The 17599-nt window shown below is 42.9% G+C and overlaps 1 protein-coding gene across 2 annotated transcripts in view; it reads right to left on the minus strand.

Annotated features, from left to right (window-relative positions):
• Positions 1-17599, minus strand: part of LOC133536148 (astrotactin-2-like) — a 747946-nt gene that overhangs the window by 208127 nt on the left and 522220 nt on the right. For both annotated transcript variants that reach the window (XM_061876407.1, XM_061876406.1), the window contains exon 17: positions 13922-14271. In XM_061876407.1, coding sequence (XP_061732391.1) covers positions 13922-14271 — 350 coding nt within the window. The remainder of the gene's footprint in view (positions 1-13921; positions 14272-17599) is intronic.

The raw sequence follows: 17599 nt of genomic DNA on the forward strand, positions 1-17599 counted from the left end.
ATAGCTTGGTCCAATTTGTTATATATTCTAACAAAGTGCGGATTGGATTTTAACCTATTTAAAACTTTCAATCAAAAATATATATTTATTGTGAGAAATCATGAAGATGACCGGTGTTTCTACAAAGATAAATATCATTAATTATTAATAATAACATAGAGTCAAAGGTAAATTGAGCAAATTGGCTATTTCTGGCAATTTATTTAAGTGTGTATCAAACTGGTAGCCCTTCGCATTAATCAGCATCCAAAAGTAACTCTTGGTTTCAAAAAGGTTGATGACCCCTGCTCTAGCCTTTAAATAGACCCCCTTTTTAGACCAGTTGATCTGCGGTTTCTTTTATTTTTCTCCTCTGTCCCCCTGTCCCTCGTGGAAGTGGGAGGACATAGGTCGGGTGGCCATGGATAAAGTACTGGCTGTCCAGGGTCGGGACCCAGGATGGACCGCTCGTCCAGAGTCGGGACCCAGGATGGACCGCTCGCCTGTGTATCGGTTGGGGACATCTCTGCGCTGCTGATCCGCCTCCGCTTGGGATGGTTTCCTGCTGGCCTCACTTTGGACGGGACTCTCGCTACTATTTTGGATCCACTTTGGACTGGACTCTCACCGTTATGTTAGATCCACTATGGATTGGACTTTCACAATATCATGTTAGACCCGCTCGACATCCATTGCTTTCGGTCCCCTGGCGGTCCTCTCCAAGGTTTCTCATAGTCATCATTGTCACTGTCACCGACGTCCCACTGGGGTGAGTTTTTCCTTGCCCTTATGTGGGCTTTACCGAGGATGTCGTTGTGGTTTGTGCAGCCTTTTGAAACACTTGTGATTTAGGGCCATATAAATAAACATTGATTGATTGATTGAACCCCTCTTCCACCGTGCTACCCAGGCATTATATTATTATATATAATTATTTCGATGGTGGTCCGTGCGGTCAAACTAGACATTTTAGCAGAGACAAGAGAAACCTACAGCGTAGGACTGGTCAATTGCCATTTGAATTTCCTTGGGAGTAGGATTCGGATTCGACTGCATATCTGGCAACCTCAGTCAAGGAGAATGGGAGGGGACTACAGAATTTTGACCGTGATTGCAATAACATTTCTGGCCACATTCCCACATCTGGCATCTTTAATTGAGAACTTTATGGAAGAAGTCCATCAGGCTTTAATAGGGCAATCAAAGCAATTAAACCATATTTACTATAAACAGCCACACAGCTTTAGTTTAATAAAAAAAACATATCTATCTGATTAAATAGAGTTATAACTCTGAGGTTCATCTGCAGCAGCAATGTGTGTTTTGTATTTTAAGGTCGGTCATAAAACTAATGATACCAAGTATTTAGACTTTTAGAGAAATTTAGTATGTTTCAATTCGGGGGACTTCCAACTTGCACCGATACCCATCCATCCATCCATCCATTTTCTACCGCTTATTCCCTTTCGGGGTCGCGGGGGGCGCTGGCGCCTATCTCAGCTACAATCGGGCGGAAGGCAGGGTACACCCTGGACAAGTCGCCACCTCATCGCAGGGCCAACACAGATAGACAGACAACATTCACACACTAGGGCCAATTTAGTGTTGCCAATTAACCTATCCCCATGCATGTCTTTGGAAGTGGGAGGAAGCCGGAGTACCCGGAGGGAACCCACGCATTCACGGGGAGAACATGCAAACTCCACACAGAAAGATCCCGAGCCTGGATTTGAACCCAGGACTGCAGGAACTTCGTATTGTGAGGCAGACGCACTAACCCCTCTGCCACCGTGAAGCCCCTGCACCGATACCATGACATACCATGACATTTAAATGGTTTTGTACTGAATTGGTATTTTATTTGCACTGGCAGAAAGAAGTAACACCATCTTGCTCCAGACAAAGATGTTGGCCTTTATCCATAAAATAAAACCCGTATTTCTTTATAACATTTTGTTCCATTTGGAACTTTTTCCAACTGCAATCAAGTCCAAAGAGGTTCATGTCACTAGTAGAAACACAAAAGTAATGCGGGTAATATTTCTGTTAATTTTAAATCAACATAAATTCCCTTTTATTTGATAAAATACTAATTTGGAAGGTGCTTTTCACAAATCAAATGATTACATTTTAAAAAATTCCCTTAATCACACTTTTATTATGGTTCAAACACCTGCCACCTCTCACTCGGCTGTGTCTTCCTCTCCTGCTGCAGCCGCGCCTCCGTGCAATCACTCTACAATCAACACACCTGACGCTTATGACACTCCTGCCTTCATAAGCCAGGACGTCCTGTGTTCCAGTGCCAGAACGTAGCTACTTGTACCTGTACAGTAAGTCTTACACGTTTCTAACTTCCTTTCTTGTGTGCTTCCTCGCTCTTTGTGTTTCCTCTCCATCGTGCTCATTGTATTTTGTCCTGTGTCGTCATCCAGTAGCCCTTCGTCATCCCCTGGTTTCGAGCTGTGGGTCTCGTCTCCCCGTATCCCCTCTGGACTCCCTGCTGCTTTCCTAGATCTCGACGTCGCTCCAGCCAATGACCTGCCTGTCCGTGAACCTCCGAGCCTGTCTTGCCCTTTCTGGCCTTCCACACCGATCTCAACACGTACCTTCAACACCACCCGGTAACACTCCACATATAATCGCTACACATAGTCACACCGTATACATTTGGATTAGTCACACACTTCATTTACATATTTGAATAAACACGCTGCAAGCTAACGACGTCCCTGCCTCCCGCTGAACCGTTACAACTTTGGCATATTGATCAATGTTGATTAATCACAGAGAATTACTTGCGTGCATAATCTAAGACGATTCTAAAAATGACAAATATTTTGATGCAATTGTCATTTTATTGTCAGAATGTCATACAGGACCATTTTCTAAAGGTTTTACTTGAATGTCCATCATTTGTTTGTTAAAACTGTTTTATCAAAATTATGGTCTGGTACAAACACACCAGTCAGAGTCACCTCACTCATCTTTGCACTCGTATGCATTGACCTGATCACCGACCGTATAACAACCTGCTCTCCCTTTCAGGTAACCATCTGCGGTTAAGGTAAAGGCACATGTACAATCACAATACATTTTACGATTAATCGGCATTTTTACATGATTAATGAGAAAAGGTTAAGTAATTAATCGCATGGGTAATTGCTTTAATTTCTACAGCCCCTTTTTATTCATAGCTGTATGTAGAAGTGGCTGGTTGTATCAGCTCCACTGCTTTAATGTCTTTAATGTCCTTTGTTTTCTTTGATATTTGATGTTTCCCTCTTACACACATGTAAGAGAGATGTGTACTATGGCTATGAGTTGTTTTTTTTCCCTTGGCCTCAGTCTGGACCCCCTTTCCAGGGGCCCAGGCTTAGACCGTTTTTTTAATTTAATCTTTTATTTTTTTCTCCCACTCCCCCCCCCCTACTTGTTTACCTGTATCTGACCTTTTTTGTAAGGGGCGCCGGACGTTGGCAGACCCGTCAGTGATCCTGTTCTGTCTAATCTTGAATGGGATTGTGCTGAAAATGTTAATTTTCCTGAAGGAACTCTCCTAAAGGAATAAATAAAGTAATATCTATCTATCTATCCATCCTTCTATCTAAATGATATAAGTGCACACCTATACAGAAGTGTATGTTGTAGTTTGATCAAACCGCTTTTGAGACCTAAAAAAATTGGTCCTTCTGAGACCTCACTACAAATTTTCCCTGTAATTTTTTGATGTCTTTAGAATGTTTATTTAACCAAATTTTTTTTTTTAAATAATTATAAGCAAACACTCCCTAAGAATTCAGTGGAGCGACATCAGTCGTGCACACTGTGGCCATACCAGCATCACACCTGTCCTAACCCGGACTTAATAGCAAGTCAAAGGCCTACTGAAATGAGATTTTATTTAAACGGGGATAGCAGGTCCATTCTATGTGTCAGACTTGATCATTTCGCGATATTCCCATATTTTGCTGAAAGGATTTAGTAGAGAACATCGACGATAAAGTTCGCAACTTTTGGTAGCTAATAAAAAAGCCTTGCCTGTACCGGAAGTAGCAGACGATGTGCGCGTGACATCACGGGTTGTGGAGCTCCTCACATCCTCACATTGTTTACAGTCATGGCCACCAGCAGCGAGAGCGATTTGGACCGAGAAAGCGACGATTTGCCCATTAATTTGAGCGAGGATGAAAGATTTGTGGATGAGGAAAGTGAGAATGAAGGACTAGAAAAAAATTCAGATGTTATTAGACACATTTAATAGGATAATTCTGGAAAATCCCTTATCTGCTTATTGTGTTACTAGTGTTTTGGTGAGATTATACGGTCATACCTGAAAGTCTGAGGGGTGTGGCCACGGGTGTGGTGACCGCCAGTGTCTCCGAGGGAAGCAACGTTTCTCGACGAGGCAAAGCAGCCGGGCTGAGATTTTTTTTTTTCCCCCTCCTCCACGGTGTAAGCATCCGACGGTCGGGGGCGGCCGGTGGGAAGAGGCAAGAGAGTCCGCAGCTGCAGAAGGAACGACGCAAGCAATTTTCTCACAGAAACCTGCTGGTTGACATGTGGTAGGGAACCATATTCGCTTGACCGCTCTGTTCCATAGTAAAGCTTCACCGTCATCTTTCGGGAATGTAAACAAGGAAACACCGGCTGTGTTTGTGTTGCTAAAGGCAGCCGCAATACACCGCTTCCCACCTACATCTTTCTTCTTTGACGTCTCCAATGTTAATTGAACAAATTGCAAAAGATTCCGCAACACAGATGTCCAGAATACTGTGTAATTATGCAATTAAAGCAGACAACTTATAGCTGGGATCGGTGATGGATCAAAATGTCCGCTACAATCAGTCACGCGCACGCGTCAGCGTACCGCAATGTTTTAAGCAGGATAATTCTCGCGAAATTTAAAATTGCAATTTAGTAAACTAACCCGGCCCTATCGGCATGTGTTGCAATGTTAATATTTCATCATTGATATATAAACTATCAGACTGCGTGGTCGGTAGTAGTGGGTTTCAGTAGGCCTTTAAATGATTGTTTTTGTAATAATCAAATGAAAGCAGTCATTTCCATTACATTAATCTCTAATATAGGTAATTTGGACCATTTAAATGTTAAAACAGCACATTATATTTGGAAAAGGTTGAAAAATGAGTAAGAATGTTTTGCGCAGGCATTATTGGAGGACAGCTCGCTTTGGAACGCATCACCACTGCGCTATTACACTGTACCCCTCCTCCCCCGACTCATATACAGTTCTTGCCTGACGTCATTCCACCTGATCGTGAGCATTTCCCCTCCTTGCAGGCAGTTTAGACCACCCTGCAAAAAAAAAAAAAAAAGACGCTCATCACCGAGAAAGCTCTTGCAACATGGCAGCTGTCTTTCCCGATCGAGGCAGCCGAGTAGAAAGACACAAGTCTCACAGGTCTGTTAGGCAAAAGACACACCGACTCTACGGAACGAGTGGCGTGCCTTTACTTCAACACACCTTGTGCTTTTTGCATGTATAGCAGCGGCGGTTGCATGAACAAAATAAGGCAAACAATAAAAAGAGAGAAGAGAAGCAGAGTGATAGACTCCCCTCCCTCCTAAGAGGTCGATGACATCAATAAGAAGCTAATAATCCTGCCTGGAGCTACCTCACCAGAGCAATCCACTGCAGTCCACATACATCCCAGTCTGCACATGCAGCCGCCGAGAAGGAAGCGAGCGTGTCGGAGGCATTCTTTCGCTCTTCCTCACGTTTAGTTATCGATGAGACCCACCGGGGATTGTCTGACATCGATTCCCGCCTGTTTTTCTCGGGGCCTGTGGCGCGTGTTAAACATCGGGAGGCGGCTTTGCTGTCCACGCGCGTGTGTTTTCATAAACATGTGTGTGCATCCTGATTAGGTGCTTGATTAGGGCATGCATTAAGCACTCACCGCACGCTCAAGCAAAAACCAGCCCCGGAATTCGGCAAACCGAATGCATGCTGATATCACATTCAGTTAGGATGCATACACATGTGTACAGCACACACACATACTGTATACAAATACACAAACACACGAACACGCCGAGTTTGACTTCCTCTCGAGGAGAGAAAACCATGATGTCATCTTTTTTATGCGTGCTGTATTTCAGTCCAGTGAGATATGACATATAATAACCATCCATTGCCCCCTAGAGGTAACAAGGTGAAACTGCTGCAAGATACAGCATACAGAAGTGGTTCTCGACCTTTTTGTCAGTGATGTACCCCCTGTGAACATTTTTTTTAATTCAAGTACCCCCTAATCGGAGCAAAGCATTTTTGTTTGAAAAAAAGAGAAAAAGAAGCAAAATACAGCACTATGTCATCAGTTTCTGATTTTTTAAATTGTATAACAGTGCAAAAATATTGCTCATTTGTAGTGGTCTTTTTTAACTATTTGGGCAAAAAAGATAAAAAAATAACTGAAAAAATGTTGAAAAACTTGTTGAAAAATAAACAAGTGATTTTATTATAAAGATTTCTACACATGGAAGTAATCATCAACCTAAAGTGCCCTCTTTGGGGATTGTAACAGAGATCCAACTGGATTCATGAACTTAATTCTAAAAAATGTTTCACAAAAAAAGAAATCTTTAACATCAATATTTATGGAACATGTCCACAAATAATCCAGCTGTCAACACTGAATGTTGCATTGTTGCATTTCTTTTCACAGTTTATGTACTTAGATTCATATTTTCTTGAAGTATTATTCAATAAATATATTTGTAAAGGATTTTTGAATTGCTGCGATGAGGTGGCGACTTGTCCAGGGTGTACCCGCCTTCCGCCCGATTGTAGCTGAGATTTGCACCAGCGCCCCCCATGACCCCAAAGGGAATAAGCGATAGAAAATGGATGGATGGATTTTTGAATTGTTGCTATTTTTAGAATATTTTTAAAACATACCCCTACCCCTTGGCATACCTTCAAGTACCCCCAGGGGTACGTGTACCCCCATTTGAGAAACCACTGGCATACAGTATATCAACCAAAATAATTACAGTATATCAACCAAAATATTCTATCATCCAGTTGCAATGTTTACCCAAACTCTGAGAATAAATGCAGCCGCGTTAAGATGAGCCCCGTGAAGGATCTTGTCAACTTTTTTCATATTTAAGGTGCGTTCACAACCTGGGAAGTTACATCAGATTTTAGGCCCCCATACACAAGACACCTAAAGAATCCCACCCTCCATCCCACTTTAAACACAACACTGCACCCCCCCCCCCCACCCCCGCCCCCCAACAGACACACACACACACACTTATGTCTACATGCACTAAAAAACAAAGTATACATGGCTTTGGTTGACACCTTTTTTTTTAAAAACACATGAACACATGTACCTAATTACGTTTTTGACTTTTTAAAACTGGGATTAATACATCTAAAATATATCTAGATTTGTGGTTCTCAGTTTTTTTTTTTTTTTTTACCAAGCACCACCTCAGAAAAAACTTGGCTCTCCAAGTACCACTATAATGACCGACATTGAAATACAGTAGCGCAGTAGGCCTAAAAAGTCATAAAAAAATGTTTAGGCTCCCATACACAAGACACCTAAACAATCCCACCATCCATCCCACTTCAAACAAAACGCTGCCTGTCACCCCCCCCCCCCCCCCACCCCCCACCCCCCCACCCCACACACACTTGTGTTTCCATGCACTAAAAAAACTAAGTATGCATGGTTTTGTGTTAGGATCCGCTGCCCGGATTATATTATGTTTTGTTTTGGAGTCTTTTGTATTATGTTCTGCTAATGTTTACCTTAGTTCCTGGTTGCACTTCCTTGTTTGATCTTGTCTCCATAGTTAAGCATTAGTTTCACCTGCCCCATGCTTTTGACGCACACCTGTTTTCTGATTGCTGTCCTTATTTAAGCCTGCCTTTTCCGTTGATTCAGCCTTGCTGTAACGATGTGTCACTTCATTTCTGTTAGTTTTTTGTGTTTTTGTATTTACTTCCGGTTCAGTGCTCTTATTTTGTTGTATTTCCTGTTTTTATTCACGGAGCACTATTTTTCTCTTTTCGTTGATTGGCAGCGGTTCACACCTGCTGTCAATCACACTAGTGTCTATTTATGTTTCACTCGAGCACTCCTCAGTGCTCGATGATAAACATTATGTTGAGAACGTTTATCTGCACGACTGCTTTATGTTTGCTTTTGTTATTTTCTTTTGTGTATTAAATTCATCTTACCTCCACGCAACTCTCCTGGATTCTTGCATACTCGGGGACACACAACTGCAGCCATGCGACATCCCAACAGTATCATCGAGCCAGAAGAAAGTGTCCTCGCGAGAATCCCTGTCGGCAATCCTCAGCCGACGTTCTGGACCGCACAATTCCTGGAGGACTTGAAGGCCAGGTTTGTGCGGTCCCAGCCAACAGATGCGGACCCTCTCCCCGCGGCAACGCCACCGGCTTCGGCTCTCCGACCGGCGCGTCCCCCGCCGCCATCTTTCCTCTCGGCTCGACGGCTGACTACGGCTCTCCGACCAGCACGTCCGCCACTTCCTGCATGCCTCGCGGCTCCCGCGGCAACGCTACCGGCTACGGCTCACCGACCGGCGCGTCCTCCGCCGCCATCCTTCCTCTCGGCAACGCTGCCGGCTACGTCTCACCGACCGGCGCGCCCACCTCCTCCTTCACGTCTCGCGGCTCCTGCGGCTCCGTCGCCTACTGCGGCTCTCCGACCGGCACGTCCGCCGCCGCCATCCTTCTCGTCGTCTGCTGAGCTGCTTCTCCCTGCTCCTACGCAGCTTCCAGCGGCTGCTCCCCGGCTGCTCTTTCTGCCAGCTCCCGCTCTCTTTTTTGGATCGCCGAGAGCTCCAGTGGAGCCCACAGTGAGGTCACTTTTGTCCTCCTGCTGGGACTCGGCGCGGGACGTGTCTTCGTCCCTCTTCCTGGCCTCCTCCCGCCCGTCCCTGGTTTTCGCACCGGGGGACGCCGACGAGCAGGCATGTCTTCCCGCAAGTGTGGACGGTTTCTGGCAGCCGCCTAGTGGAGGGGGGCCCACAATACACTGCGGTGCAGCCAGGCACACACCGCTGTCATCTTCGCAAGCGTCTCCTTCCACGGAGACATCTACGTGCCTGGCGGGTTTTCGCACAGCCCCAACGCCGGCTCCACGCCTAGCCCCTACGCCGGCTCCACGCCTAGCCCCTACGCCGGCTCCACGCCTAGCCCCTACGCCGGCTCCACGCCTAGCCCCTACGCCGGCTCCACGCCTAGCCCCTACGCCGGCTCCACGCCGAGTTCCAACGCCGGCTCCACGCACAGCTGCAACGCTGACATCAGCAGCACTACGCACGGCTCCACCGCCAAGAGCAGCACCACGCCGGGCTTCGTCACCGCCGGCATCCGCTACTCCTCGGCCGGCATTTGCTGCTCCTCGCCCGGCGTCATCATCTGCCGTTTTCACGCCGCCGATGACATCCGCCGCTTTCACGCCGCCGATGACATCCGCCGCTTTCACGCCGCCGATGACATCCGCCGCTTTCACGCCGCCGATGACATCCGCCGCTTTCACGCCGCCGATGACATCCGCCGCTTTCACGCCGCCGATGACATCCGCCGCTTTCACGCCGCCGATGACATCCGCCGCTTTCACGCCGCCGATGACATCTGCCGCTTTCACGCCGCCGATGACATCTGCCACTTCCACGCCGTTGATGACGCCTGCGGTTTCCACGCCGCCGGTTACGTCTTCTGCTTCCCGGCCTGCTTCAGCGCGCCCGCTTCTACGTCGGCCGTGGATGTGGCCGTGCCCTGCGCACTCTCCTCTTTTTCGGCCAGTGATTTGGCCGTTCCCTGGCCGCCCGCCTCGCCAGTTCCAGCGGCGCTCTACGCGGCGCCGCCACCTGACTTTCCCTCGCTGGCTGCGGGGACACGAGGTTTGGCAACCCTCCACCAAATCCTCCCTCCACCCTCCCTTACATTTTGGACTTTTTTCCATTTTTTTTTCTTTCCCAGGGAACATCTGGTATCTGTTCCTTGAGGGGGAGGTCCTGTAACGATGTGTCACTTCATTTCTGTTAGTTTTTTGTGTTTTTGTATTTACTTCCGGTTCAGTGCTCTTATTTTGTTGTATTTCCTGTTTTTATTCACGGAGCACTATTTTTCTCTTTTCGTTGATTGGCAGCGGTTCACACCTGCTGTCAATCACACTAGTGTCTATTTATGTTTCACTCGAGCACTCCTCAGTGCTCGATGATAAACATTATGTTGAGAACGTTTATCTGCACGACTGCTTTATGTTTGCTTTTGTTATTTTCTTTTGTGTATTAAATTCATCTTACCTCCACGCAACTCTCCTGGATTCTTGCATACTCGGGGACACACAACTGCAGCCATGCGACATCCCAACACTTGCCTCTTAGTTTGTGTTTGCGCAACAGTGATGACCTTGATTCCCGATTCCTATTCCAAATCTGTACTTGCTAGCTTCCGCGTTAAACCTTTGCTCCTCTAGCTCCCATGCTAGTAGTTTCGTTTTGCCTTTTGTGCCTTGTGCAAGTTTTTCTGTTATTTCTCTAGCTTTCATGCTAGCGCTTTTGTTTTTTTCTAGCTCCCATGCTAGTTCCGTTTGTTTTGACCAAATCTGTTTTAATGTGTTAAATAGAATAAATTATTTCTTACCTTCACGCTGTGTTCGAGCCCGACTGCATCCCTGAGAGGACGACCCGCATCACCTCGATGCCACCCAATCGTTACAGTTTTGGTTGAAACCTTTTTTTTTTTTTAATCACATGTACCTAATCAGGTTTTTGACTTTTTAAAGCTGGGATTAATATATCTAAAATATATCTAGATTAGTGGTTCTCAAACTTGTATTTTTACTAAGTACCATCTAAGAAAAAACTTGGCTCTCCAAGTACCACTAAAATGACCGACAATGAAATACAGTAGCGCAGTAAGCCTAAATAATCATTAAAAACAAGGCAAATGTTTTAATTAACAGGTATATATAATATTTCCGGCAAACAGTTTAAACAATAAAACTGTGTTCAAATATACAATATAAAACACTGCACTTTATTAAAGTGATTATTTGACTTACCACATACCACCGTTTGAGAATCACTGATTTAGATAGACCCCTTAAATAATTATATTTTATTACATTTTTGCCAAAATGTGACATCCTATTCAATGTAATGTGGCCAGAATATACATTTAAATAATCTAAATAACCTGTTATTACTACAAACCTTCCAATTTTTCCTTTACTTTAGGGTGTAAAGTAGACATCAGATGATACACATGGGATTAAAACAAATCATAATAATGCATCATTAATATTATGTATATGTTATTATAATTATTATTATTATTATTATTATTATTATTATTATTGCATTCCTGGGGTGTCTTTAAAAACTACCATCTTTTTTGGGCTATAGAGCACACCAATTTTTAAGACGGACCCACCATATTTTCGAATAAAATAATATCTTATCATATACTAGCTGCAATGGACTATGAGCTGCAGATATATACCGGTACAACATATATTTCTAAATGTTTATTTACGTACCTTAACCGTTTCCGAACTGTGCCTGTAACACGGCAGTAAAACGGCTTATCAAACAAAACAAAGTCCTTGTCATGGACCCACTAGCTGCAGAAGATTGCTATCCTGTCAGCTAAACAGACTCAATAACTCCACGGAGACATTTTAGTGAATGTACAAAACTGAAACAATACATTAAGAATGCCAAAGTATGATAATAATATTCACAGAGAAAATTCGCTGATGCTAACAACGCTAGCTCGGTTACATTAGAATATGCATACAAATATGCATTAAAACCCTCTTACAGACATTAAACATGTATAAATTGTTTCAGTTATATTGTAAGACTTACAAACATTTCTTTCGGACAGAAACTCTATGGACGTCTATACTTCCGTTGCAAAGCACGAAACAGGAAGTACTTGTCCAACCCACGAGCAAACTCGTCCAAAAAATGGCGCCATAGCACAAACAAAACCTAACTTTTCAATGTCTCTGTCGGTGTAATAAAACAAATATTTGTTGAATACAAAATATTATAGCCGTTAGCAAAGAAAAATCCATAAGTTTGCCACGCCGTTTTACAAGCCACAGAGTCAAAGCGTTGGAAAAAAGTAGCAGCTTACAGTCCGGAAAATACGGTAACTATTTGCCTGCTTCTAACTTTCATTCAGGGTCATTGAATGCACCATGGTTATGTGCATTGTGTTAGAATAATTGTGTGTAAGTTATCACACAACTCTTATGCTTAAAGGCCATTGGTATAGTTATTAGCTATTGTGCTCAAGTTGTACTTTTGTATCTGTGCAAGGACAAAACTTGACATCAGCCACGACATATGAGGGGTGGCCTCCATGCAGATATTTTGTTTTTCTTAGCCCACTAACCGCCAAAGATTTCAAGGACCTCAACAAAGAAAAGACAACAGCACGCTGACGAAGCAGGCAAAATCACAAAGCCCCCAGCACATTCCGTCAGGTTTTGGTGAGTCCTGGAGCTGCTTTGCATGATATGTGTGACCACTCCTTTTAGACCCGGCCTCAATGATGTAACCAGGGACCTCCCAAATAAAAAGAGGAGCACGTGGGACTGTTACCTTAGAGCGTAGGTTGGTTCTGTAACTAGGAGTACAGCCCAAAACGTCTCTCCTCATTTAGTTAAATTTAACTCTGTCTCCGCATGATTCCTTGCTTCTTGTCTGTTTAATAGATGTCATCAGTGTTTGAACCTGACACATTGGGAGGCATACGTGAAACTTTCACATTACTTTCTCGTATGCTGCCACAGGTAGATTTATTATATGTTTACCTTTCTTCTGTCACCCTGTTCGAAAATGCTGGTGCTGTGTGTGAATACTTATAGGTGAGCTTTGATGACTGTAAAAAATATTGGTTTGCCGCTATCCAGGTGGAACTATCCATTTTGTATTGATGATTTTATTCCAGCAATCTTATTATCATACTTTCGGTCACACTTTAGTATAGGGAACATATTCTAAGTAACAGAGACTTAATTTAGAGTTATTTGGACTTTAAGGGAACCTATTCTAAGTAAGAGAGACTTAATTTAGAGTTATTTAGTTAGGGTTAAGGTTAAGGTTGGGGTTGGGGTTAGGGTAGGGGTTAAGGTTAGGGTTAGGCATAAAGGAAAATAGTCGGTTAGGGCTAAAGTTAAAGTTAAAGTACCGATGATTGTCACACACACACACTAGGTGTGGCGAAATTATTCTCTGCATTTGACCCATCACCCTTGATCAACCCCTGGGAGGTGAGGGGAGCAGTGGGCAGCAGTGGGCAGCAGCGTTGCCGCGCCCGGGAATCATTTTTGGTGATTTAACCCCCAATTCCAACCCCTAATGCTGAGTGCCAAGCAGCGAGGTAATGAGTCCCATTTTTTCAAAGTCTTTATATGACTCGGCCGGGATTTGAACTCACAACCTACCGATCTCAGAGCGGACACTAGGCCACTGAGTAGGGTTGGATTAAAGGGTTAAGATTAGTAATATGGTTGGCATGGTAAAGCATTAATAAGTACTTAATAATGACTAGTTAAGAGCCAATATGTGACTAATTTGCATGTTAATAAGCAACTAATTAATGGTGAATATGTTCCCATACTAAAGTGATACCAAACTTTCATTGTTACATTTTATATTAACATTTATGGTGTCTTTTTTTAGAGCTAACATATTTGACACATTTTAATCAGCTGTTGCAGTGAAACTTGTGTTACTTTGTTGTTTACAACGCTGACTGAGCAGTTTGCTCCCTATACCGCTATTCCAACATCGGTTCTGTGATTGTTGTGTTGTACAATCAATTGTTGATAAATGACCATGTGGTTAATGAGATATACCTTTATCCTTCCCACTCCCAATTTTTAAACAAATGCAATACCTCTTTGGTGACGTTGTCCTGCACCAGGCTATAGAGGGGCACCACACGGCTGACTTCCAAAAGCACAGGGATGGGCGAAGGCTGCTCGCCGCCCCTGCCGTTACCGGCCCGGCCCCTGCCTGACGCCGGCCCTGCTGCCGTGACCTGGTGGTGGCACAGGTGGCATCCGGGCGGACAGCTACCCTTCTCCTCGCAGCGAATCTCCACGCCGTTCACTACGTCGTTGGACAACAGCTGGGTCTTCTGCAGCCCCGCCAGGTAGCTGATGAAGGGCACCGCCTTCAACTCGTGACGCCCACCGCCAACTCCGCCAACTCCGCCAACTCCGCCAACCCCTTGATCTGTTGCCTCTGAGAGAAAAAGGTTGAGAATTTGATTGCATCCGGTTTGACGTTCGCATGCTGCTCAAGCCAAAAGGAACAATAACAAGATTTATTTCCCGCAGAGTCAGCAGCTTTCTAAACAGTGGATGACAGGAAGACGAAATTAGAAGTAGAAGTTGAGTGTGAGACACAATCAATTACGTAAAAATATATATATATATATGTGTGTGCGTGTATATATATATATATATATATATATATATATATATGTATATATATATATATATATATATATATATATTATTATTCTTGTATTTTTACATCATAACTCTGTATATATATATATATATATATATATATATATATATATATACACACATACATACATATACAGTATATATACACATACACACATATATATATATACACACACATATATACAAATATATATTTATATGTGTGTGTATATATATATATATATATATATATATATATATATATATATATATATATATATATATATGTATATACCAGCACATTTCATATTTGGGATAAGTCCATCCACAATACTTATATGGCTTAACTTTATTTGTACACATTCTACAAAAATAAACACAGCTATATAGGGTAAATAAAATAAAAAAACGTAACAAAACATAGTCATTTCTAAGTGACATGAATTAACATTTCTTAAACTAAATAAAACTAACACATCTTGGAAAAGCAATTAAGAAAATCAATCTATTGGAAACCTTTCCAATAACTTATACTGTTTCGAATTATAATAAATATGTTGTTTGTTGTTATGTTAGTGTGGAATCAGTTTTCATCCTAAAAAAAATATATATTTTCCCAGTACAGCAAATATATTTATAAAAATAATCACTATGAGACTGGACTCAAATATATATAAAAAATAAATGAAACAACAAGCTTGCGTATATATATATATATATATATATATATGTGTGTGTGTGTGTGTGTATGTGTGTATATATATATATATATATATATATATATATATATATACATGTGTGTGTGTATATATATATATATATATATATATATGTGTGTGTGTGTAAATATATATACATATATTTGTGTGTGTGTGTGTGTGTATATATATATATATATATATATAGTATATATGTATAAATATATATATATATATATATATATATATATATATATATATATATATATATATGCTTAAAAGAGAAACTGTTTATTATATATCATCCAGATCTATCATCCCTCAACAAGCGCAGTGAAATCATTTCAACATGCCGCCACAGACGGAAACACCTCCTCGGTAACACATGAGCCAATCACCACGCCCCTACGCCTGCCTGTACCCACCCACTCTGTGCCCTATATAAACCATTGTATGTGAATGCTTCCATTAAAATCTCCTGATGATTGAGGGAACCCCTCATGAAAATAAACAGGATCACTTTTTGACACGGAACAGACTAAGAAAAGAGTGTCGAGCGTGTAACACAACTCTTCTTAGTAAAATTGCAAAAGCTTGTCAATGTTGCCCACTCATAATCAGCAAAATATAAGAACGTTGAAAGGAATTAAAAAACAAAAACAACTAAAAGACAATAATATTTATGTCCTTTTTTTAGTCCGATGTTGTGTTCGTGCTAATTTCTGGACTGACCTGCTCCTGGACAAATACATTTGAACCTTTTGTTACATTTCAGGGGCTCGTCATCATCATATTTTCACACTATCAACTTTGGCAGTTAGTTGTCATCCGTTTCAATGCAAGGCCTTGTACAACATTTCAACACACACACACACACACACACACACACACACACACACACACACACACACACACACACACACACACACACACACACACTTCGACAAGATAAGACAAATGGTGCAAATTCTCCCCGCACCCCCAGGCATTGATCTCGCACCAGCTAGCGAATTAAAATGTCGTTGTTGACTGGTTGCAGTATAATTACTCATCAGGGACACAACCCCTGCGGCTGGGGTTGCGTTGCCCGGGGCAACGGCAGACGAGGTGTCAAATATCTTCCACAGCAATTTAAACACGGATGTTGGCAAATATGAATACGTATCATTGACACGAGGTGTGCTGAATAGGCGAGAAACACTTGATTTCAAAGTTGCTATGTCTGCATTTTGGCAATAATAATAATAATAATGGCACAACCCCAAAAAATTTTGGGGGAATTTTAGCAATTTCCCCCACGATCCCGAGCTCATCTAACATGGACTGATGTAAAGTGAAAAAGTGTTCTGTGGTCTGACGAGTCCACATTTCAAATTATATTTGGAAACTGTGGACGTGGTGTCCTCCGGAACAAAGAGGAAAATAACCATCCAGATTGTTATAGGCGCAAAGTTCAAAGGCCACCATCTGTGATGGTATGGGGGTGCATTAGTGCCCAATGCATGGGTAACTTACACATCTGTGAAGGCGCCATTAATGCTGAATGGTCCATACAGGTTTTGGAGCAACATATGTTGTCATCCAAGCAACGTTATCATGGACGCCCCTGCTTATTTCAGCAAAATTAATGCCAAAACACACACACATATACATATATATATATATATATATATATATATATATATATATATATACATATATATATATATATATATACATATATACATATAACACGAATGCCACCCGAACGCCTCCAGAGGGAGGTGTTTAGGGCACGTCCAACCGGTAGAAGGCCACGGGGAAGACCCAGGACACGTTGGGAAGACTATGTCTCCCGGCTGGCCTGGGAACGCCTCGGGATCCCCCGGGAAGAGCTAGACGAAGTGGCTGGGGGGAGGGAAGTCTGGGCTTCCCTGCTTAGGCTGTTGCTCCCGCGACCCGACCTTGGATAGGCGGAGGAAGATGGATGGATGGATATATAACGGTGGTAGAGGGGTTAGTGTGTCTGCCTCACAATACGAAGGTCTTGAGTAGTCTGGGGTTCAATCCCGGGCTCGGGATCTTTCTGTGTGGAGTTTGCATGTTCTCCCCGTGACTGCGTGGGTTCCCTCTGGATACTCTGGCTTCCTCCCACCTCCAAACACATGTACCTGGGGATAGGTTGATTGGCAACACTAAATTGGCCCTTCTGTGTTAATGTGAGTGTGAATGTTGTCTGTCTATCTGTGTTGGCCCTGCGATGAGGAGTGACTTGTCCAGGGTGTACGCCGCCTTCCCCCCGATTGTAGCTGAGATAGACGCCAGCGCCCCCCGCGACCCCGAAAGGGAATAAGCGGTAGGAAATGGATGGATGGAATATATCACTGTCATACTGCTCCTCTGTGACTTGAAAAACATTCTAGAAGAGTAACATTGCCATCT

This window comes from Nerophis ophidion, linkage group LG17, assembly GCF_033978795.1.
Source record: "Nerophis ophidion isolate RoL-2023_Sa linkage group LG17, RoL_Noph_v1.0, whole genome shotgun sequence".
NCBI lineage: Eukaryota > Metazoa > Chordata > Actinopteri > Syngnathiformes > Syngnathidae > Nerophis > Nerophis ophidion.